Source organism: Oreochromis niloticus, unplaced genomic scaffold (genome assembly GCF_001858045.2).
Source record: "Oreochromis niloticus isolate F11D_XX unplaced genomic scaffold, O_niloticus_UMD_NMBU tig00008057_pilon, whole genome shotgun sequence".
In the NCBI taxonomy this organism is placed as follows: Eukaryota; Metazoa; Chordata; class Actinopteri; order Cichliformes; family Cichlidae; genus Oreochromis; species Oreochromis niloticus.
In genome coordinates this window covers 5,611-28,522 of record NW_020328938.1, presented here as the reverse complement: position 1 = coordinate 28,522, position 22,912 = coordinate 5,611, and the positions used below count along the sequence as shown (strand labels likewise).

The 22,912-nt window shown below is 39.0% G+C and overlaps 1 protein-coding gene and 1 long non-coding RNA gene across 2 annotated transcripts; both read right to left on the bottom strand.

Moving 5' to 3' along the window:
* Positions 1-4: 4 nt before the first annotated feature.
* On the bottom strand, positions 5-5,954 carry LOC109201077 (perforin-1-like). Its single transcript, XM_019356617.1, has 10 exons — positions 5,747-5,954; positions 4,561-4,847; positions 4,395-4,474; positions 3,903-3,948; positions 3,362-3,504; positions 3,115-3,253; positions 2,948-3,028; positions 1,306-1,802; positions 1,114-1,207; positions 5-232 (listed from the first exon to the last, which is right to left on the bottom strand). The coding sequence occupies exons 2-10, from the start codon at positions 4,828-4,830 to the stop codon at positions 20-22; spliced, it is 1,563 nt and encodes a 520-aa protein (XP_019212162.1). The 5' UTR covers positions 4,831-4,847; positions 5,747-5,954; the 3' UTR covers positions 5-19.
* Positions 5,955-9,032: 3,078 nt separating this feature from the next.
* Positions 9,033-12,033, bottom strand: LOC109201075 (uncharacterized). Its single transcript, XR_003218461.1, has 7 exons — positions 11,960-12,033; positions 11,803-11,882; positions 11,564-11,609; positions 10,138-10,261; positions 9,914-10,051; positions 9,336-9,825; positions 9,033-9,244 (listed from the first exon to the last, which is right to left on the bottom strand). It is a non-coding gene; the product is annotated as an uncharacterized LOC109201075 (long non-coding RNA).
* Between the last annotated feature and the right edge of the window lie 10,879 nt (positions 12,034-22,912).

The window sequence follows — 22,912 nt, the reverse complement described above, 5'->3', positions numbered from 1 at the left end:
AACACTCAAAATACATTTGTTATTTTGCAGATGGTTTGTAACTGTTACACCGGTCTCCAGCCAGATGAGGGTCACATGTCAGAGTGTACCGGACCTCAAAACCGCCTCTTTTAGCTGGGCAGGTAAATGTGTGTGTCCCCTGCTGAAGATACTTGACACATGATCCCAGAAAGTCATCATACGTTACGTCCTTGTCCCAAACTTCAACCTTCAAACCAGAGTGTGTGTCCACCTTCATAAGAAAATTAATCAAACAAGATTTTTAATTTTTATCCTTCCAATTTTTATTTTAGGTTTGTGAATTATAAACAGTAATAAGGACATTTGGACAAATTCATAAAATATTTGTTAAAATCATATTTTACATTTTTTAAAATTCAGATTGGAAAATTTAAAATGATTTAAAATGAATCTGTGTTAGAGACACACTGGTGAATTCTTGGGGGGCAGTCGCACATCACTTTCTTTTCTCCTAAGATGTTTGACAGATTTAATCAGTTTATGATAACTATTATAGGCCCATCCCCCGAATTATTTTTGTTTGGCTGTAAAACCATCTAACAAGTACCTATATAGTTATGGTTAGCTGAAGAATGGCTCTGTGAATAGTGGAATACTTGATACTTGAACTTATTGCAGCAGAAGACATTTAAGGCAGGCTCCACATGGAGCCTTTTAACAAAATGAGTGGGTTGTAAGTATTGCAGAAGTGTTGTGCTCAGTTGCCTTCAGCATTTTAGTATTACAGTAAAAACTGTAGCAAATTTGTCCAAAACCACTACATAGCTGATATTACTTTTATTGCTTGCCAAGTCATTGTTTACACTGTATCACAAAATTTGTTGTTACAGCAGTTTTACAGGTTTTACAGCAACTACAACTTGAAAAGATAAGTTTGGTAGTAGAGTTTGGTTATTTGGATTAATGTAAGGTAATCCTTTTGCTGTCAGTTTAGCTACAAAAGTATCGTCCCTTCTTTGGCATTTATGACTTTGATTGGGACAAACCACAACAATCTGAACTCTTGATAAGTTTTAAGTTTGAAAAGTACATAAACTCTGCCGACTGAGAGGTCAAAAGACTTATGATTATCTATAATGAGGGTTTACTGACCTTGCCCAGATCATAATAAGCGTTCCACCGGGGATTGTTTGACCGAATCCAATTAGTCTGCCGATAGATGGAGCCAAACCACATTTTTGCATAGCTGTGTGTAGAAGCAAAGAAAGAAGAGCAACAGAAGAATTATTAAGTCTGCTTGATGTACCACCTCCAAATTGTAATCCCTGACCACAGTCTATTCACCCCTCGGTCTGGCCAGTTGGATCTCCTTTCAGGTCCCAGGCTCGCACAATGGTAACCCTTAGCGTCCCCCTCCAGGCTTGCAGAGGACAGCAGTTGGAAGCCAGATTAGGAACGTTTGAACCACAGTTTGGCTCACTGGGTGATTTTTTCACAGCATTGTCCTCTAAGTACTGCTCAATGGCAGCTTTCATCCCTGTCTTTTGCGCATCATTTGTCATCAGCTCGTAGATTGGCCGAAGGGAGTAGGAAACAACATCTGGGTGATCCTTCAGTGTCTTCAGCCAAGTTAGAAAACCAAGGGAGTCATTACGCGTGAGTGCAAACTCTCCCAACCAACCATTGCCTCCTACCACCTCTGTGTAGTGTTGGTAGAGTCCAGAGCTGTATGTAACAGAGAGACCCTGGTTTTGTAGGACCTTGTTGCAAGAGTCTCTGTTACCAGATAGTTGGCTCTTTCCCAAGCCGACAGAGAAACCCAGCGACAAACAGGAGTGGACCTGCAGGACAAGAAGGGAAAGAAAATGTCAACAAATATCTGTATTTTCTACTCTGTACATTTTCAAAACAGATATATTGTTTGATATATTTCAGGAGAGCTATTATTTTACATCAATGCAAGCTTTCAAACATTAAACAGACTTGAGCCTGAACTGTAACACATGAAATTCAGTCCTGTATTAATCACCATGTTCCAAAAAAAGAGATGAAAGAGGCAAAACCGTGTGCCAGAGTCAGGAGTTAAAGTGGGCCGGTGGTTTTTATTTTACTTTTGGTTTGTTTGTTTTTTGGCACAACACTCAGAGATGGAGAAAGATAAAAAGACAGGACAGGAGAGGAAGAAGAAAAGTTAGACTGAAAGGTAAGGACTGCTAAGTGATGCTTGATAAACTGGACTTTAAAGTTACGCGTCCTTACAAGTTGTCATGTTTGTAAATCTGATATTGGGTCTGTACATGTGAAAATATGTTTTTTCATATTGTGAAGCATGCTGCAAACAAACTGAGGTAGATTAATGGTATTATTTAAATACTGCATGAAAACACTCTGCAGTTTAGTGCAGGATAAACAGGTTAGTTTGCTGTACTGTGATGGATTTAAAGCAGGGCTGTCCAACTCCAGGCCTCAATCAGCCAAGACAACTCATGAAATATCCGCTGACATTTTGAATTCAGTTGTGTACATTCACAAAGAGTAATAAATCTCAGAGCCGCAGGTCAACTGATCACAGCCTGTACACTAAAAAATCTGCTGGATCCCACAATGAAAATTGTGATTCTTTTCCCTATGCTGAGCCACGACAACCTATTTTAGGGTTCCCGCACCCGCTGAATCTGACTGTGCTCATTTTCCTGTTTAGAGGCAAAGTCACCCTCTACAATGTAGAAAACAGAAAATAGAGCTATGTTTTTAATTTATTTTATTCTTTTTGTCTGCTCATGTTCTGCTTAACAGGTTCAAGCTGAGAATATTTATATAAAAATTAAAATTTGACTAAAGCAAAGTTTGTATTCTCATGTACGTATTATTTTCATTGTTACATTAATACACTGTTTAGTTAGTTCTGCACAAAAAATAGCTGGTGCCTTGAGGCAACTGTTGTTGTGATTTTGCATTATATAAATAAGGAACTTTATGTATGAACCTGATTTGAGGTGAGTCCGTTCAGTGAGGACAGACAGGTTCGTGCAGCTGTGACTCGCCTCAGTCGACCACCAAGGTGAACCTGTAATGTGGTGCAAAGTTGTTGTTATAAATAATTTTGTTTTAATTATTTTTAAATAAGGTAATTCACAGTGTGTGTGTTTTAACCTGGCGGATGTAGTGCGTGCCATAGGTGTGTATGAGCTGACTGTACTGAGCTCTGGTGAAGCTGTTGTAGCATCTTGGTAGCTTAGCTACAGCCGAGCTGAACTCAGGGCTGAGAGGCGGTCTGTCTGATACTCGGTAACTGGACACAAAGAGACAGATTAGTAAATGATCTCAACAGAAGCTTTTCAAACCACGATTACAGAATAACCTGAATTTATGTGAGTATTCTGAGTTATTCACAGCCTACATGTAATGGTTGCAGGTGACCCTGTGTGTGCTGAAGGTGTGGCGGTCCTCTTTTGTCCTTTTTGAAGCAAAGTTATAGGCAGTGGATTGCGTTCCTCCCACATCCAGGCTAGCAGCCACAAACTTCTCTAAATTTAGGCCAACCTGTTATAATAAATGAGACAAATGATTAATGTGTGGTCAAATACGGGACTTTACAGAAGTGATTGATTTTTTCCACATTTTAGCTCGCCAGTACTGAGACATTTTGTGATGTATTTGTCCAGATCCTAATTTATGTTCAAACATGGCCTCATGTTTGAACATAATATAAATTTATTGTGTAATTTTCCCACTTGGGTCAAATAAATATTGTCTTGGGATGTTGAAGTGTATGAGAGTAAATGTGTACTTCGTTGATTTCTTTTCAGAACATTGGTTCTCAATTTGATGGCAAAAGGTACATTTCATTTTTGGTCACAAGGTGGCAGTCTTGTGAAGGCGTGATTACTGCACCAAGATGCATGTAAAATATGTCATTAGTACAGTAAAATGTGCCCTACCTTCCAGTCAGTACTGTCCTGGGAGGTGTAAGTGTCAACCAGAGAGCTGTGAATACAATTCAAAGTAAACAATCACTGTAAACTTTTACAGATTGATTTCAAAGTTAATTTTAATGATTTTAAACAGTTTGCCAAAGTTAGTATTTACAGATGAACACCTGTTATTGTAACTAGACTTTCAGCTGTGAATATTATGATGAAGAGAATTTAGGCCAGAGAAGGTGTTTAGCAATCAAAATGCTTACTATTAAATGGGTGTGACTTTTCATTTCATCATTGCCAAAGACTGAATGAGCTTTAATTAGATGGAAATCTTTAGATAGCGAGTCAACGGCTGAGCCAAAAGATGCTCAGTTGTCACAGCTGTTTTTCATGGTAACTGATGCGTTCTCAGTTCAGCCTGAGTATAAACAACACAATTTAACTGTGCACATTTGTCTTTGGAAAGCATGCATTAATTTTAAGCAATGATAAAAATGTATAAGACTATACCTAACAGAGCTGTGGGCACTCCTGTAAATGTCAGCACTGCATCGGCTGAATGCACGCCAGTCCACTGCAGAGACTGGCAGCTGAAAATGAAGACAGATCATGAACATGTACACATAAAGTGTGTGCTACTGTTCAAATGGCTCTTTGTTGTTGCATCTTTAGTTACTTTTTGCAGCACGTTGCCTTGAAGCGGGTTGGAGCAGAGAGTACATGTTTCACTTGGGGTGAAGTAGGTATCCACATCAATCATATAGGCTCCCTTTCGTCGCAGAGTGACTACGTCAAATCCCTCCCCCACCAGGTTGTGACCTGGTATAAAAGGAGCAGCCTTGCACTGGACGTAGTTTCCAGTCTGACAGGAAAGAACAGGGGAGTTGCAGGACAGAAAGAGAAGGAGGCTCAGGTAGAGAGGAGGTGGGGTTGAATAAGACAGCATAGTTGCAGTGAAAAAGACTGATATTTTGGACAAACAGAGAGAGAGAGAGAGATAAAGACATAAGTGATCATCATTTCAACAGCAGGTGATTCTCAGTAAAGTAAAGATCTCCAAATGTTTGCAAACATGCAGCCTCAGCTGACTGCAGGTTTCCCCGACCTTATAAACAGTACAGGAGACAACAGTGTGTGAATTAACGATTTGCATAACTCTTAAGTCTATGATATGTCCCCCTTTATTACCTGGTGCAATGAATTTAAAGAATGTTATTACCTGATCTGATATGATACTTGATGAAGGATAAGATTTGCATAATATTATGAGCTTGGATAAACCTGTGGTCAGCTGAGACTGAAAAAGTCAGTTGGTTGGGTGAGGACATGTTTCTCCCACTTAAAATTCTGTGATCGGATGAACAGAATCAACTCTCTGGAAAATATAGTTTGTTTAGTTACTCACTGCACAAAAAATGCCATTTTTCTCTTGCCATTAAAATGTTTTGTTCACATACAATGCTATTTAGAGGAAAACACTTTTGTTTGTGTGCACTGGCATCACATCTGATGTGATTCCTCACAACATGCTGCTTGATTCCAACTCGTCTGAGAAGTTGGAATACGTCCAGTACTGGTGGTAGAATTTGTTTACTTCTAAGGATTATACCTAAAAATACATTTCACATGTAAAATGATCTTGGCTTAAAAGAAGACACAATAAGAAATAAAATCACAAAACACATATACAATACAAGTATACACAGGTTCCAAGAATAGACTGAGTCTTTAAGCTGTCGGCTTCTAAACGTATTCATGCTCTCTGCTGTATTGTTCTTTTTTTTCTTTGAATCTTAAATCTCTGTCTAATTAAAATAAAATTAACAATAACTTTGTGTAACATTTAAAAAAATGTTTTCTACCTTTTACAAAATGTTGCAGTTCTCTGTCAATGACGCAAGTCGGACAAAAGCAGCACAATGAGCCAACAAGATTTGTTCAAAAACAGACTGAGGAGCACAGCTTTTAAAGAATAAGATGGGTACACATGCTCAAATCAACAAAGATAAGCATCATAATAAATTAACCAACAATGACTTATTGGACCCAGGATTAAGGAAGTGTCCTTGGAATAACTTCATTGTCAATGCAGAGAAGCTGTTTGAGATTATGTACCCACTTAGCTGTGTACATGTAAGAGAAAGAAGGCTGTCAGCCCCCAAACCACAACAGAGATGCCACACATGCAGTTTGGTAGAAATCTCAACAATTATTAGAGCCATGTATATTTTTTCCTTTGCGAAATATACTTATTTAATTAATAATTAAATAATAAATGTAATTAATAATATAATTAAATAATAAATGGACTGGTGTACTGTCCAGGGTTTTCCCCACCGTTCGCCCCATGGCAGCTCGGATCCGCTCCAGCCCCCATCCTCGTGTCCCTGATAAGAATATGCAGAAGTGAATAGATTAACCAATGCCAAATTTATTAACAAATGTTTATGGTAACAGACGTGTTATCAGTTCAGCCTGATAGGAGCCCACTGCATGTCCCATTTTTCTCCCTTGTCGTTTCTGCACTAGATACTCCTTTATTCTGGTCAACAGACAAAAGCAGGACAACGAACTAACAAGATTTGTTAAAAACGAAACTGAGGAGCACAGCTTTTAAAAAATAAGATGGGTGCACGTGCTCCAAAACAACAAAGATTAGCATAGTAATAAATTAACCAACAATGACTTATTGGACCCAGGATTAAGGAAGTGTCCTTGGACTAACTTCATTGTCAATGCAGAGAAGCTGTTTGAGATTATGTGCCCTCTTAACTATACATTTAACTGTGTATGTGTAAGAGATAAACAAAATTCCACCAACAGAGATGCCATACAGGCAGATTTGGTTCAAATCTCAACAAGTACAAGGGCCATGTATATTTTTTATCTTCATTGAGAAATCTATTTGTTTAATTAATAATTAAATAAATAATGTGAATAATAATATAATAATGAACAGACTGACGATCTGGCTGGGGTGTGCCCCACCTCTACCTCTATGGACGCGCCAGCCCCAACCCTCATGACCCCGATGAGGATAAGCAGAAGAGAACGGATGCCAAATTTATTAACAAATGTTTACGGTAACAGAGGTGTTATCAATTCAGCCTGATACGAGCCCACTGCATGTCCTATTTTTCTCCAGGGTTTGTTTTAACACTATTGTCAACACAAACCAAAGGGTCAATTGATGTGTTGTTGTGTGTGGGTTAACTCTTCAAAAGTGTTTTTTATGTACCCGCAGACATGCACTGTTGGTTCTGCAGCCACTAGATATAAAGTCTGTCTTCATTCTGGGTAAATGTGTCACGTTTGTTATTGCGGCTCTGATTGTTGTCCCTGTTTCACTCCTTTCTTCAGTTGTTTTTCATACACCCACAGGTGCCCTTGGACTTTAATTGCTCCTAGTGTCACTCACGTGTTTGGCATTACCTGAATCAGCTTTGTGTGTAAACATACCTGAAATCTTTTACTACTTGTTTTCAACAGTGAAATGAATACATTACCTATAAATCAACTTCCTTTTGCATATTTGTATTTTTTATTTGTAAACTCTTGGTGTGGACATACACCAAGTTATGTTATTCACTATAAAACATGTTCCATCACTACCTAGGCATGCAATTTCAATTAATATCCAAACCTTTAAGTAGTCGGGCTATTCATTTTCAAACTGTAAAAACATGACACACAAACAAAGTCTCATGAAGAGACTCTCAAGAGAGACTTATTGTTGTGTTTGAAGTAGTGAACCTTGCCTGTCGAGGTAAACACAGAGAATCATTAAGCATGCATGTTATTAAAGTATTTTCCCCCTTTTCAGCTGCTCAATAATGCAACTGTATAATAAGCCAGTCTAATGGTAGCAACGGAGTGCATTTAGGTACTTAGACATCATCATCCTGCTGAAGTTTAAGTAACTTTGAATATGGCATGTTGATGCCAGATGGTGTAATTTAGAAATTGTTTCCCCATAAAATAATCTCTAGGGGTTACAGAGAGTGGTCTGAAAAAGAGAAAATATCCAGTTTTCTCAGTGAAAATGCCTTTTGTTGTTGTTGTTGTTGTTTTTTACACTTTTTACAGAATTAAATCAATCATATATATTTCATCTCTGTAATATTCAGGATATTTATAATTGAGCTATTTGTATATAGTAGAGCTATTTCTCAATTTTGTAAACTTTGTAATATATTGTATTATTTAATTTAATTCAGTCTCTTACTGTTCTTATTGTCTTGGAGCAATTGTAACCACATAATTTCCTCAGAGATTAAAAGTATTCTGAATCTGCTGATTCTGACGATGAGACTGCTTTGAGCTGATAGGAAGGTGACAATAACTTGCATAACCACTCATTAAAACCAGGATATGCAGAAAAGCATCTCTGAGCAAACAACATGCTGAACTTGCGGATGAGCACACCAGTCCAACTCCTGCCAGCTAACCCTCTAAGTGCCAAATGAGTATTACTGAATACCTGAGTGTCGTTGCCGACCATGTCTATCTGTATTTTATTCCAGTGTACCCATCTTATGAAGGCTGCCTCCACGATAATGTGTTGTCTCACAAAATTCAATTCATCTCAAGCTGGTTTCTTGCGCATGATAATGATTCAGCTTTACTCAAATGGTCTCCACAGTCACCAGATCTCCACTAGAGCCTGATGGGATGTGGTAGAACAGCAGATTCACATCACTGATGTGCAGCTGACAAATCTGCAGCAACTTTGTGATGCTGTCATGTCAATATGGACCAAAAACCTCTGAGGAACATTTCCAGCACCCTGTTTAACCAATAAGAGCCAAGACCCAACTGGGAGAGTCAATTTTGAAACTTCAACAGAAACTTTCCTCAATGTGTAAAGGGGCGTGGGTTCTTATGGGTAAATCTATGCCATGAATGATTAAGGTAGTTCTGGGATCCAGGCTATTACTAGCAAAGTACCTAATAAAGTGAGTATAAACAGTGGAAATGAGTGTCAAGGGGGAAGCCTGATGATGATGCATGTTGTGTCCATTTATTGTTTCAACAATAATTAAAAATGAAAAAAACAGCATTTCAGGTGTGTTTCATATAATAATTTAATATTTGTTGGAGTGTTATTAAAGTCATGTCTTTAATATACAGATATAACAGGGTTTTGTTTGTTTTCTTCAAATAAGGAAATTATTCTAAATTGTTTCATCTTTGGTTTTTTTTCAAATGTCCATGCTTTTACTTTTTGTTGGGGATACAAAATTAGGTAAAAGTGTTTTGTACTGACGTTTTCCAGACGGTAAAAGGTGATCCAGGAGGGGGAGTTAGATCGGATCACATTGGTCTGGTACCTAGGGTAGTCATAGTAGATCTTCACATATCTGTGAAATGGCAAAAGAAATGGAGAAAAAATTACTGTATACATGTCTATGATTGGTCTTTCCTTTGAAGCTTATCTTGTTCACTACTCACCCCTCAGTCTTGCCCCAAAAATCTCCTTTCAGACCAAAGGCTTGGATCATGGTTATCGTCACTGTTCCCCTCTGAGTCTCTTTAGGACAACACTTGGAATCCAGGTCGGGACCCCTGCTGCTACAGGAAGATTGTGTGTTGTTTGATCTACTGATGGCGTTATCTTTTAAGTACTGCTCTATGGCAGCCTTCAGTCCTGCTTTTTGTGCTGACTGTTGCACCAGGTCATGCAGTGGTCTTAGGGAGTAGCAAACTACATCAGGCTGATCCTTGAGGGTTTTTAGCCAATTCTGGTAGCCCAGGGAGTCATTTCTGGTGAGTGAAAACTCCCCAGTCCAGCCTCTGCCTCCCACCACTTCTAAATAATGACTGTGGAGACCAGAGCTGTACAAGGCAGAGGTACTGTGGGTGTCTATAATTCATTATGATTCAGACTGGACAAGCAGGTACGTGTAGACGTGACTCGCCTGAACTGCGCTCCAAGATCAACCTGAAGAACATTAATATTTGAAAAAAAATTCATACACTTCTGAATATTAAAAAATAAATAAAAATGATGTGTATATTAATGTTATTACCTGGCGAATATAGTGTGTCCGTATGTGTCTATGAGGCGTCTGTACTGGGCTCTGGTTGCATAGCTGCAGGTAGCTGGCAGTCTGGCCAAATCTCTACTGAACTCAGCACTGAGAGGAGGGCTGTTGGACACACGGTAACTAAACACAAAAAAAATACATTATAATTAAACATCAAACATTTAAAAACTGTTGTGTTGCAGGAGTGTTCAAAGTCTAATGTTTACAGGTGACTTTATGTGTGCTGAAGGTGTAGCGGTCCTCTCTGCTTTGGGCTGTAGCAAAGGTGTATGCCTTAGATTTGGTTCCTCCAATCTCCAAGTTGCTGAACTTCGTTAAATCCAGTCCAACCTAACAAAAATAAAAGCATGAGCTGCTTCCACGAAACATAAAGCATTCCAATCGCTGACAGCTGTACTTTTACATTAAGTGCTAAAAGTACATTTTAGCATGATAATCTAATCTGATACCTGCTAAATATTAACTTATTACTACTGCCTTTGCAATTATCATACTAACTCACTTTATCTTTCTTTGCTTTGCATGATTTATTCCGGACATGTCTCACAAATCTAGCTGCACCACATGACTATTCTGGGCTTTAGACCAGATTTTATAAGAATATCACCACTAATTTGTTGGGTTATTGGAGCAGCTCATGGTCTCCTTTTCACCAGTTTGGATTAATTTAGTCTTGTTATGTTTTTACTTGAACTGTGATTGTCAGTAAGTGAATTATAGGGTCACATTGAATTAACATGATCACTCACCTGTTGTTCAACCTATTTGCAGTGGGCCTTAAAGGTACCTTTAATTGAGAGCAGCTACAAAGCTTGCTACCACAGAGAGTATAAAAGATTGACATAGCTATTGTGATGTCACATCCTGGTTTCTGAGGACTCCTTTTGAATCAGAAACCTTAGAGTTGAGCATTTAGTTGCAAAATAGACAAATGTAATGAGGAACCGTGTGCCTGACTGTAAACCAGACATTCTGCGACTGATTTGTGATTGCAAGTTGTTGGCCAGTGAGTGTGTAGTTTCATTCCATGGATAATCCTCTATTTTAAGGTACAGTATGGCCAAGAGTTACAAAGTAGACTTACTTTCTTTTTATTATTATTATCATTAAATGTGACAAAAAATGAGTGACTGAGCAGATAAACTCAACAGAAAAGTATTTACAGAGGTGAAGAGAAATAGAAACCCATTTTCCCATAGACTTCTACATTACCACTTCAACAACTGCTATCACCATCTACTGTTCCTTCAGATAGAATGTAGGTTCAATGTATTGGCTTCATTTTTTTAACAAGGAAATTATGTCCATGTTTTATATTTACATTACATTACAGTGCAGGGTGTGTGCATGTTATTGCAGGTGATTCTTTCTTACTTTGAACTGTGTATTAAAGCAAGCATGGGGTTGATCTTCCTCAGTAAAGGGAAGCACGTATATATGATGTTTGTAGGGCTCTACTGTAGTTGCCTGGTTATTTTGCTTCATTTTGTTCTTTTATATATTGTCCTTATAATGTTCAGTCATGGGACCCTCTTTTAAACATGGAGCTAGGAATGATTACAGGACTACATCAACAGTTTGCAGTAATAATAATATGATTTGCATGTTTCACTCAACATTAATGTTGCCTACCTTCCAGTCGATGCTGTTCTGGTTGGTGTATGCTGCGACCAGTGAGCTGTAGAGAAATTATTTTGTTTAATTCCCCAAAATATTCCAGGAGGAAATAAATGCATTTTCAATTATTAAATATTCAACACCATTCGGTTTGATAAATGAATTCATGTAGGAGGTGTGAGTGTTATGATGCCTATAAGTGAAGCATATATGAAACATGTCAGGGCACATTGAGTTTTTAAGTCCTAGAATACCTGATGGAGGTGTGTTCACTGTCCTCGAGATGAAAACTGCAGCGGCTGAACGCACGCCAGTCCAAAGCAGAGACTGGTAGCTGAAAATATCACCAGTGTTAGCATGTTAATGGTACGTCAAACTAATTTGTTGATGTTTATTTATTAGTTTAGTTACTTTCTGCAGTTTGTAGCCTTGTTGAGGATTGAGGCAGAGTTTACAGGTGTCACTCGAATTGAGGTAGGTCTTCACATCAATCACATAAGCTCCTTTCGCTTAAGTGTAAGAACATCAAAGCCCTCCCCTGCCAGGTTGTAGCCAGGCACAAAGGGGGCAGACATACACTGGCTCCGGGTCCCAGTCTGACAGGAGAGAACAGGGGAGTGGCACAACAGAAAGAGGAGGAGAAGGCTCAGGTAGAGAGTGGTGGGAGTTCAAAAGGAGAGCATGGCTGGAGTCAAAGAGAGAGAGAAAAGGAAAGCAGTCAGTTTAATTTAAGCTTTAATGTAGTGTGTCAAAGAAAAACTGCAAAAATATTTTATATTTTGGGGGGTTTTGTTTGATTTTTTTTATGCATTTGAATGAGTCATCTCTCTTAAGTAGATATGACCAGAATATGCAGATTGTTTTGTCAATATAACACCATGGTATCATAATATTTAGGGTGGCTTCTAATAATTACTGTCCTTATCAATTAATATGCTACTTGTTTTTTCTTTTTTTTCCCTTTTATGGGAAAATCACAAACATAAAAATACTCAGACTAATGCATTCCATGTTGACAGGGTCCATCTGTCTTTTGAGGTGCTTGTTTTATCAGATCAACAGCTCAAAAAGCAATGTCTGTGATATTTCTTTACCTGTGCTAACAAATCACAGTGATACAATCTCAGCTGTTTGGGATTGGTTGGTTTGCACCAATGTTTAATGTGTTTCTGCCAGCTATATTTTTATATTTCACACAAAATCTGTAATTTAAATAAATGCATTCAATTAATTCATTCAGTCTGATGTGGCAAAAAAAATCAGTGGGAGGTTTCACAAGTTCACTATAAATGATACAACATTCATTTAAACTCTTCATTGATTTGGTCTAAAAGATTTGTTAATTTTTTATTTTTTTTAAAGCCCATTAGATTACCTGTTCAGACCTCAGCAGTGAATGTGTCAAGAGATGGAGATGATGACGGTATCATCTGAGGATGTGGGATCACTGTTAAGGCAACAGCACTTTTATACTGTATCCAAGGTCATGTGACCTACACTCAGTAGTTTTGGGGTTTTTTTTGGTTTGTTTGTTTTGTTTTGTTTTAGATAAAGCATGGATGCTGAGAAATTGTAAATGTAATGAATACAAAATATTTGTGATATTGGAGTTCTGAAAAATCATGCTTTATAACGTTAAAAGGCAAGGCAAAGCAAGGCAAGTTTATTTATATAGCACAATTCAACAACAAGGTGATTCTTCAACCTGGATTTAAATAAACTGAGTGTTTCAGCTGATCTGAGGCTTTCTGGGAGTTTGTTCCAGATATATGGAGCATAAAAGCTGAATGCAGCTTCTCCATGTCTGGTTCTGACTCTGGGAACTGATAAAAGACCGGATCCAGATGACCTGGGGGATCTGGAAGGTTCATACTGGGTCAGGAGGTCACTGATGTATTTTGGTCCTAAACTATTCAGAGCTTTATAGACCAGCATCAGAACTTTAAAGTCTATCCTCTGACGGACAGGCAGCCAGTGTAAAGACCTCAGAGCTGGACTGATGTGGTCCACTTTTTTGGTCTTAGTGAGGACTCGAGCAGCAGAGTTCTGAATGAGCTGTAGTTGTCCGACTGATTTTTTAGGTAGACCTGTAAAGATGCTGTTACAATAATCAAGCCTACTAAAGATGAATGCATGGACTAGTTTTTCCAGGTCCTGTTGAGACATCAGATCTTTTATCCTTGATATATTCTTGAGGTGATAGTAAGCTGATTTGTTTATTGTCTTAATGTGTTTTTCTAAGTTTAGGTCTGCATCCATCACTACACCCAAATTTCTCACCTGGTTGGTGGTTTTTAGGTGTATAGATTGAAGTTCTCTGGTGACCTGTAATCATTTTTCTTTGGCTCCAAAGACTATTACTTCGGTTTTGTTTTTGTTTAGCTGGAGAAAATTGTGGCACAACCAGTCATTAATTTCCTCAATGCATTTACCAAGAGCCTGTACAGGGCCTCGGTCTCCTGGTGACATTGTGATATATATTTGTGTGTCATCTGCGTAGCTATGATAGTTTATTTTGTTGTTCTTTATAATCTGTGCCAGTGGGAGCATGTAAATGTTAAACAGAAGGGGTCCCAAGATGGAACCTTGGGGAACTCCACATGTGATACTTGTCTGCTCAGATGTGAAGTTACCTATTGATACAAAGTATTTCCTGTTTTCTAAGTATGTTTTGAACCAGTTTAGTACAGTCCCTGAAAGACCTGCCCAGTTCTCCAGTCGTTTGAGTAATATGTTGTGGTCAACTGTATCAAATGCTGCACTGAGATCCAGCAAAACTAAGACTGACATTTTTCCACTGTCTATATTCAGACATATGTCATTAAACACTTTGGTCAGAGTGGTTTCAGTGCTGTGGTTCTGTCTAAAACCTGACTGGAAGGCATCATAGCAGTTATTCTGTTTTAAGAAGTAATTGAGCTGTTGAGAAACTGCTTTTTCAATGATCTTACTTAAAAATGGGAGATTTGAGATCGGCCTGTAGTTGTTCATTTGTGTCTTGTCAAGATTGTCTTTTTCAGTATAGGTTTAATTACAGCAGTTTTTAGTGATTCTGGAAACACACCTGACATTAAAGAAAAGTTGACGATCTGTAACAGGTCTGACTCTAAAGTCTTTGAGACCTTTTGAAAAAACTTGTTGGCAGGACATCTAAACAGCAAGAGGAGGAGTTCAGTTGACCTAAGATGTCCTCCAGGTCTTTGCTGTTAATAGGGTGAAACTGTTTCATGGTGTTTAAACAGTTTTTCAGTGGACACAGTACATATTCTGAATCTGCTGTTGATGTACCAATTGCTTGTCTAATCTTTTGGATTTTTTCTGTGAAGAATTTGGCAAAGTCATTGCAGGCCATGGTTGAGTGAAGTACAGCTGCCACTTACACAGGAGGGTTTGTTAGCCTGTCAACTGTAGAAAATAAGACCCGAGCATTATGACTGTTTTTGGTGATGATGTCAGAGAAGTAGGACCTTCTTGCACTCCTCAGTTGTAAATTATAATTGTGAAGTTTCTCTTTGTAGATGTCATAATGAACCTGGAGGTTTGTTTTTCTCCATCTGCGCTCAGCTTTCCTACACTCTCTTTTTTCACTTTTCACCAGTGTGGAGTTTCTCCATGGAGACTTTTTCCTTCCAGAGATAACCTTCACCTTAATGGGAGCAATAGTGTCCATTACATTTAACATTTTAGCATTGAAGCTATTGACGAGCTCATTGACTGAACCTCTGGACAGGTCAGGTGTTAATGGGAAGACCTGGTTAAAGATCTCACTACTGTTTTCAGGTATACACCATTTTGTGATCACTGCTGTTGATATATTTGTGTGGGCTGAAATTTTACTTTCAAAGAAAACACAGTAATGATCAGACAGGCCCACATCAGACACAGTAACGTTTGAAATGCTCAGGTCCTTGGAGATCAGTAGGTCAAGAGTGTGTCCTCTATTATGTGCGGCCTCTGTTACATGCTGAGTCAGCCCAAAGTTGCCCAGAGTGTTACTCAGGTCTTTAGTCCCTTTGTCCTGAGGGTTGTCCACATGGATGTTAAATCCCCAACAATAATTACACAGTCGAAATCAACACAGATCACAGACAGCAGTTCACTGAGGTAATTAAAAAAGTCTGTGCAGTATTTGGGAGGCCTGTAAACATTAAGAAACACAACTTTGGATGGGGCCTTCAGCTGTAAAGCCACATATTCAAAAGACTGAAAACTACCAGGAGATAGCTGCTTACATTGAAATGATTCATTAAATAAGACAGCAACCCCTCCTCCTCTCCTGCTCACCCTGGCCTCACTGATAAAACCGTAGTTAGGAGGGGTCGACTCGATGAGAACAGCTCCACTGTTACTTTGGTCCAACCAAGTTTCAGTTAAAAACATAAAATCAAGGCTGTGCTCAGTGATTAAATCATTAATTAAAAATGTTTTCCCAGCTAAAGATCTAACGTTTAATAAAGCCAACTTAAGTGTTTTAGAGGTATTATTTGCCCCCTTGTGTTTGGGAGCAGTCTGTGGCACACAAGGTATGTTTACTATATTTAAAGATCTTTAGAGTGCAGCTCTCTGTGTTTTGACCAGGCCACATGTCTCCTTCTGTCAACTGAAAGTACAGAAATTTTAAAACCTTCTAGTAAACAGGGTCCCAGCTTCTCCTGGGAAAAGTCACCACTGCCATAATCTTCGCAGCCCGGACCCTCCACACATCACACATCAGACTGCGGAGACAGAGCATGAAGGTGATAAGGAGGAACTAAGGGGCGAGGCTGGGCAATGTAACTTCGATTGCCCTGTTGAGGGCGGGGCTCGATGGCGAACCTTTGGCTGCTCTGGTGGGGGATTTATGGGGGACAAAAAGGGATTGGGCCGGGGGGTAGATCTGAGCCCAGCATTGACCCGCTCCATCATCTCCTCAGTGAATTTCAGGTGTGGGGAGGGGGGAGAAAGGGAGGGGGAGGAGGGTGATGGCCTGTCAGGGGTTTGGGGGACTGGGGAAGGTCGTGGTCCCTAGATAACAAGAATTATCTGCCTCTGCAAACTGACAGTAAAGAAAAAACAAGAACTCTATTGTCAAAGAGCTGGAACGCCTCCCTCCTATGAGAAAAAGAGTCATTTAAAATTCACCTGAAGCAATAGATCAGCTAAACTCCTGACATTCAAATGACACACAGGAAATGTAACAGTTGAACAGGTTAAACACCACTGCTGTGTTGACCTTCTGGCATCTTTCTCTCTTTTTTAACTTTCCATATCATGATAGCTACAAATTATGTGACTATCTAATAATTTTGCTACTGTATATTATGTGTTATACAATAACAATGCAACATATAAATTAGTATGTTCCATCTGCAGGTCATATATCTTTCTGATGACTGAAACCAGCCCATTAAAGTCATTATGCAAATGTGCTGTTTATAAGATTGGGGAAACCTGCAGTCAGCTGAGACTGAAGAAGTCACTTGGATGAGTGACGAAACGTTTCTCCCACAAAACGCTACGTCCAGATGAACAGAATCAACTTTTGGAGATTTACTTACCTGGATGACTGAGCATGCATCAAGACATCATAACAAGAACATTATACCACATAACAAGTGGTTTCTAATGGTCGGTTCAACTTGCGTAAGGACTTGCAGAAATTTAAGTAATGGGATTAAAAGATACAACTTGTCGCACAGTCAGTGTTATCAAGCTGAGGATAGTTCAATGTTCAATAAGCCTTTTCTTTATCTTTCAGAATTATTGCAATAGTGCTGATACACAAGGCCAGTATGAGTATGAAACCAGCTGAAATATTTGCTTTTTATGTATTTGTTATTCTTCCACTAGGAAGCACATTGAATAAATCCATTCAGTCTACAGTAGAATTGCTTTGTCATGAGGTTTCCATGTATCCCAATCACAACATGTGTGAAATACCCATGTATGTTTGTACACTGGAAAATTAACAAAAAGGTTAATTGAGCTAATTTACTTCATGACACACAGGGATATTGTATTCAATTCAATTCAATTCAATTTTATTTATATAGCGCCAAATCACAACAAAAGTCGCCTCAAGGCGCTTTATATTGTACAGTAGATAGCACAATAATAATACAGAGAAAAACCCAACAATCACCCCCTATGAGCAAGCACTTTGGCGACAGTGGGAAGGAAAAACTCCCTTTTAACAGGAAGAAACCTCCGGCAGAACCAGGCTCAGGGAGGGGCGGCCATCTGCTGCGACCGGTTGGGGTGAAAGAAGAAAAACAGGATAAAGACATGCTGTGGAAGAGAGACAGAGATTAATAACAGATATGATTCGATGCAGAGAGGTCTATTAACACATAGTGAGTGAGAAAGGTGACTGGAAGGGAAAAACTCAATGCATCATGGGAATCCCCGGCAGCCTACGTCTATTGCAGCATAACTAAGGGAGGATTCAGGGTCACCTGGTCCAGCCCTAACTATATGCTTTAGCAAAAAGGAAAGTTTTAAGCCTAATCTTGAAAGTAGAGATAGTGTCTGTCTCCTGAATCCAAACTGGAAGCTGGTTCCACAGAAGAGGGGCCTGAAAACTGAAGGCTCTGCCTCCCATTCTACTTTTAAATACTCTAGGAACAGCAAGTAGGCCTGCAGAGCGAGAGCGAAGTGCTCTAATAGGGTGATATGGTACTACAAGGTCATTAAGATAAGATGGGGCCTGATTATTTAAGACCTTGTATGTGAGGAGCAGGATTTTGAATTCAATTCTGGATTTAACAGGAAGCCAATGAAGGGAAGCCAAAACAGGAGAAATATGCTCTCTCTTTCTAGTCCCTGTCAGGACTCTTGCTGCAGCATTTGGATCAGCTGAAGGCTTTTCAGCGAGTTTTTAGGACATCCTGATAATAAAGAATTACAGTAGTCCAGCCTGGAAGTAATAAATGCATGAACTAGTTTTTCAGCATCACTCTGAGACAGGATATTTCTAATTTTAGAGATGTTGCGCAATGGAAGAAAGCAGTCTTACATATTTGTTTAATATGTGCGTTGAAGGACATGTCCTGGTCAAAAATTACTCCAAGGTTCCTCACAGCATTACTGGAGGCCAAGGTAATGCCATCTAGAGTAAGAATCTGGTTAGATACCATATTTCTAAGATTTTCAGGGCCGAGTACAATAACCTCAGTTTTATCTGAATTAAGAAGCAGAAAGTTAGCGGCCATCCAGGTCTTTATGTCTTTAAGACATTCCTGCAGTTTAACTAATTGGTGTGTGTTACCTGGCTTCATGGATAGATAGAGCTGCGTGTCATCTGCATAGCAGTGAAAATTTATGCTATGTCTTCTAATGATGCTGCCTAAGGGAAGCATGTATAATGTAAATAGAATTGGTCCTAGCACTGAACCCTGTGGAACTCCATAATTGACCTTAGTGTGTGAAGAGGACTCTCCATTTACTTGAACAAATTGGAGTCTATTAGATAGATATGATACAAACCACTGCAGTACAGTACCTGTAATACCTACAGCATGTTCTAATCGCTCTAATAGGATATTATGGTCAACAGTATCGAATGCAGCACTGAGGTCTAGCAGGACAAGCACAGAGATGAGTCCACTGTCAGAGGCCATAAGAAGATCATTTGTAACCTTCACTAAAGCTGTTCTGTGCTGTGATGAGCTCTGAAACCTGACTGAAACTCTTCAAATAAGCCATTCCTCTGCAGATGATCTGTTAGCTGTTTGACAACTACTCTTTCAAGGATTTTTGATATAAAGGAAGGTTGGAGATTGGCCTATAATTAGCTAAGACTGCTGGGTCTAGAGATGGCTTTTTAAGTAAAGGTTTAACTACAGCCACCTTGAAGGCCTGTGGTACATAGCCGATTATTAGAGATAGGTTGATCATATTTAAGATCGAAGAATTAATTAATGGCAGGACTTCTTTGAGCAGTTTTGTAGGAATGGGGTCTAAAAGACACGTTGATGGTTTGGAGGAATTAATTATTGAAGTTAACTCAGAAAGATCAATTGGAGAAAAAGAGTCTAACTTAACATTGATGGTACTAAGAGTAGCTGTAGACGATATTACATCTGTGGGATGATTATTGGTAATTTTTTCTCTAATGATAAAAATTTTATTTGTGAAGAAGTTCATGAAGTCATTACTAGTTAACGTTAAAGGATTGTTGGCTCAGTAGAGCTCTGACTTTTTGTCAGCCTGGCTACAGTGCTGAAGAGAAACCTGGGGTTGTTCTTATTTTCTTCAATCAGTGACGATTAGTAAGATGTTCTGGCTTTGCGGAGGCTTTCTTATAAAGCAGCAAACTATTTCTCCAGGCTAATGATGATCCTCTAAATTTGTGACACGCCATTTCCTCTCCAGCTTACGAGTCATCTGCTTTAGGCTACGTGTTTGAGAATTATACCACGGAGTCAGGTACTTCGGATTTGAGGCCTTAGTTTTCACAGGAGCTACAGTATCCAGAGTCGTACGTAGTGAGGAGGTAAAACTATTAACAAGATAATCGACCTCTGTTGGAGTAGCGTTCAGGTAGCTGCTCTGCTCTATGTTGGTACAGGGCATTGAAGATGATAACAGTGGGTGGATTATATTCTTAAACTTAGTTACAGCACTTTCAGAAAGACATCTACTTTGATAAAGTCTACTCTCCACTGCTGTGTAATCATTATTGTAAATGTAAATGTTATCAGGAATGATCAGACAGCAGAGGGTTTCAGGAAACACTGTTAAATGTTCAGTTTCTATGCCATATGTTAAAACAAGATCTAGAGTGTGATTAAAGTGGTGGGTGGGTTCTTTTACATTTTGAGAGAAGCCAATTGAGTCTAATAACAGATTAAATGCCATGTTGAGGCTGTCATTTTTAGCATCTACATGGATGTTAAAATCACCCACAATAATTATTTATCTGAGCTGAGCACTAAATCAGATAAAAAGTCTGAGAAATCAGAGAGAAACTCTGTGTAAGGCCCAGGTGGACGATAGATGATAACAAGTAAGACTGGTTTCTGAGTTTTACAGCTGGGTGGACGAGGCTAAGCATCAGGCTTTCAAATGAATTAAAAGTCTGTCTTGGTCTTCGTTAATTAATAGGCTGGTGTGAAAAATTGCTGCCACACCGCCCCTCGGCCTGTGCTTCGAGATTTCTGGTAGTTAGAATGACTCGGGGTGTTGATTCATTTAAACTAACATAATCATCCTGCTGCAACCAGGTTTCTGTAAGGCAGAGTAAATCGATTTGTTGATCAATTATTAAGTCATGTACTAACAGAGACTTGAGGAGAGAGACCTATATTTAATAATCCACATTCACTGTTTTACTCTTTGGTTCAGATGTGGATACTGTATTGTCTTTCTTTGTGATTTTTATGTTTAAGTTGTTTATTGCTGGTTTTTGGTTGTTTTTTGTCTTTTTGGGAGCTGACACAGTCTCAATGGAGATGGGTTTTGGGGGGTAGCAGGAGGAGAGAAGCTGCAGAGAGGCGTGTAAGACTGCAACTCTGCTTCCTGGTCCCAACTCTGGACCTGTTACACACCGATTCAATATTGATTTAGTGACCTCCGATTGGCGTAACCGGGTGTCATTACTGCCGACGTGAATTATGATCTTACTGTATTTACGTTTACCCTTAGCCAGCAGTTTAAATTTCCTTCAATGTCGCCTGCTCTGGCCCTGGAAGACAATTGACTATGGTTGCCGGTGTCTCTAGCTTCACATGTCTGAGAACAGAATCACCAATTACCAGAGTTTGACCCCCGGCGGGTGTGTCGCCGAGTGGGGAAAACGTTAGACACATGAACAGGTTGGTGGTGTACCTGGGGCTTCAGTTAAGACTATGCTTCCTCCTCACCGTCACCCAGCCGTTTTGTAGAAGTGGATTTCACTATTGCATTTACCAGTTATTTGCACATATTGTTAGTGATTTCAGTATATGGGGTTGGGCATTTAGAAGGGATGGAGGTTATAATCTAGGGTCATTGACAGCACAGTTAACACCCTATCTGACTCATTTGCTCAGGCATACCAATGTCCCTCACACATCACACATGCATAAATACACGTAGAGTGACAGCGATAGATTTGTCTGCGGAGATGGGTTAATGTTTACTGTATAACTCAGGAGACTGTAAATCTCTATCTCACTCATCTCACCGAACCTATGGTGCATGAGACTTTCAAGGACCGATTAACCTTTAGACCTGAAGAGATACGATAAGCAGTTGCACAGTTTTCAGAACTACCTATACACGTTAGGTCACAAATATTGGACAGAGACAACTTTTTTCTAATTTGGTTCTGTAAATTACCACAATGAATTTAAATGAACAACTCAGATCCAGTTTAAGTGCAGACTTTCAGCTTTAATTTCATATATGAACAAAAGATTGCATAAAATGTGAGGAACTGAAGCCTTTTTTAGCGCAAATCCTTCATTCAGGGCTCAGAAGTAATTGGACAAATTAAATAACTGAAAATAAAATCTTCATTTCTAATACTTGGTTGAAACCCTTTGTTGGCAATGACAACCTGAGTCTTGAACTCACGAACATCACCAGATGCTGGTTTCTGTTTTTAATGCTCTGCAGCCTTTACTGTAGCGCTTTCAGTTGTCGTTTGTTGTGGCTTTCTGTCTGAAATTTAGTTTCAACAAGTGAAATGCATGCTTAGTTGGATTAAGACATGGTTCCCAAGTGGGGCGTGCTCCTGATGCAGAGCCATTGCAGGGGGGTGCAGTATGAATAAAAAAAAGGAGTTGGACACTGCTAGCATAATGGACATAATGGCTATTCTAAATATGTACATCTTGGCTATAATAAACTCCTAGGTTCTTTGCTGTATGTTTTGGTCATATCCATCTGTATGATGAAATGTATTTATAAAATCAGTTCAACTCCATTAGCTGGATTTCAGCGGGCAGTAGTCTCGGAACACCTCAGAATCCATTGGCTGCTTCTGTCTGTTACATCATCAATAAGCACTAGTGTCCACTGCCAGTGGCAGCTTTTTACGTCCAACCATCACACTGCCTCTGCCTTTTTTTACCGATGATATGGAAAGCTTTGGATCATGAGCTGTTCCAATCTAGCTTTATATCGTAGCATTTCATGTTTCCTTTAAGCATAAGATAGAAGGTAAGTACACCATTAAGTCCTGCTCTCAAATCTGACATAGAGTAACACTGTCTGTGAAACTGAATTAATTGCCTAAACACAAGAAGGATTTGATCATTTTTCCACAATTAGTAGAAATACACAGCAGCTGATTCAGTGTGTGTCATATTTATCATATAAACTACTGAAAACCAAAAAGTATGATTTTCTATCATTTAAATATAATATATGAATACAGGCCTGATTTATATGATAAAAATA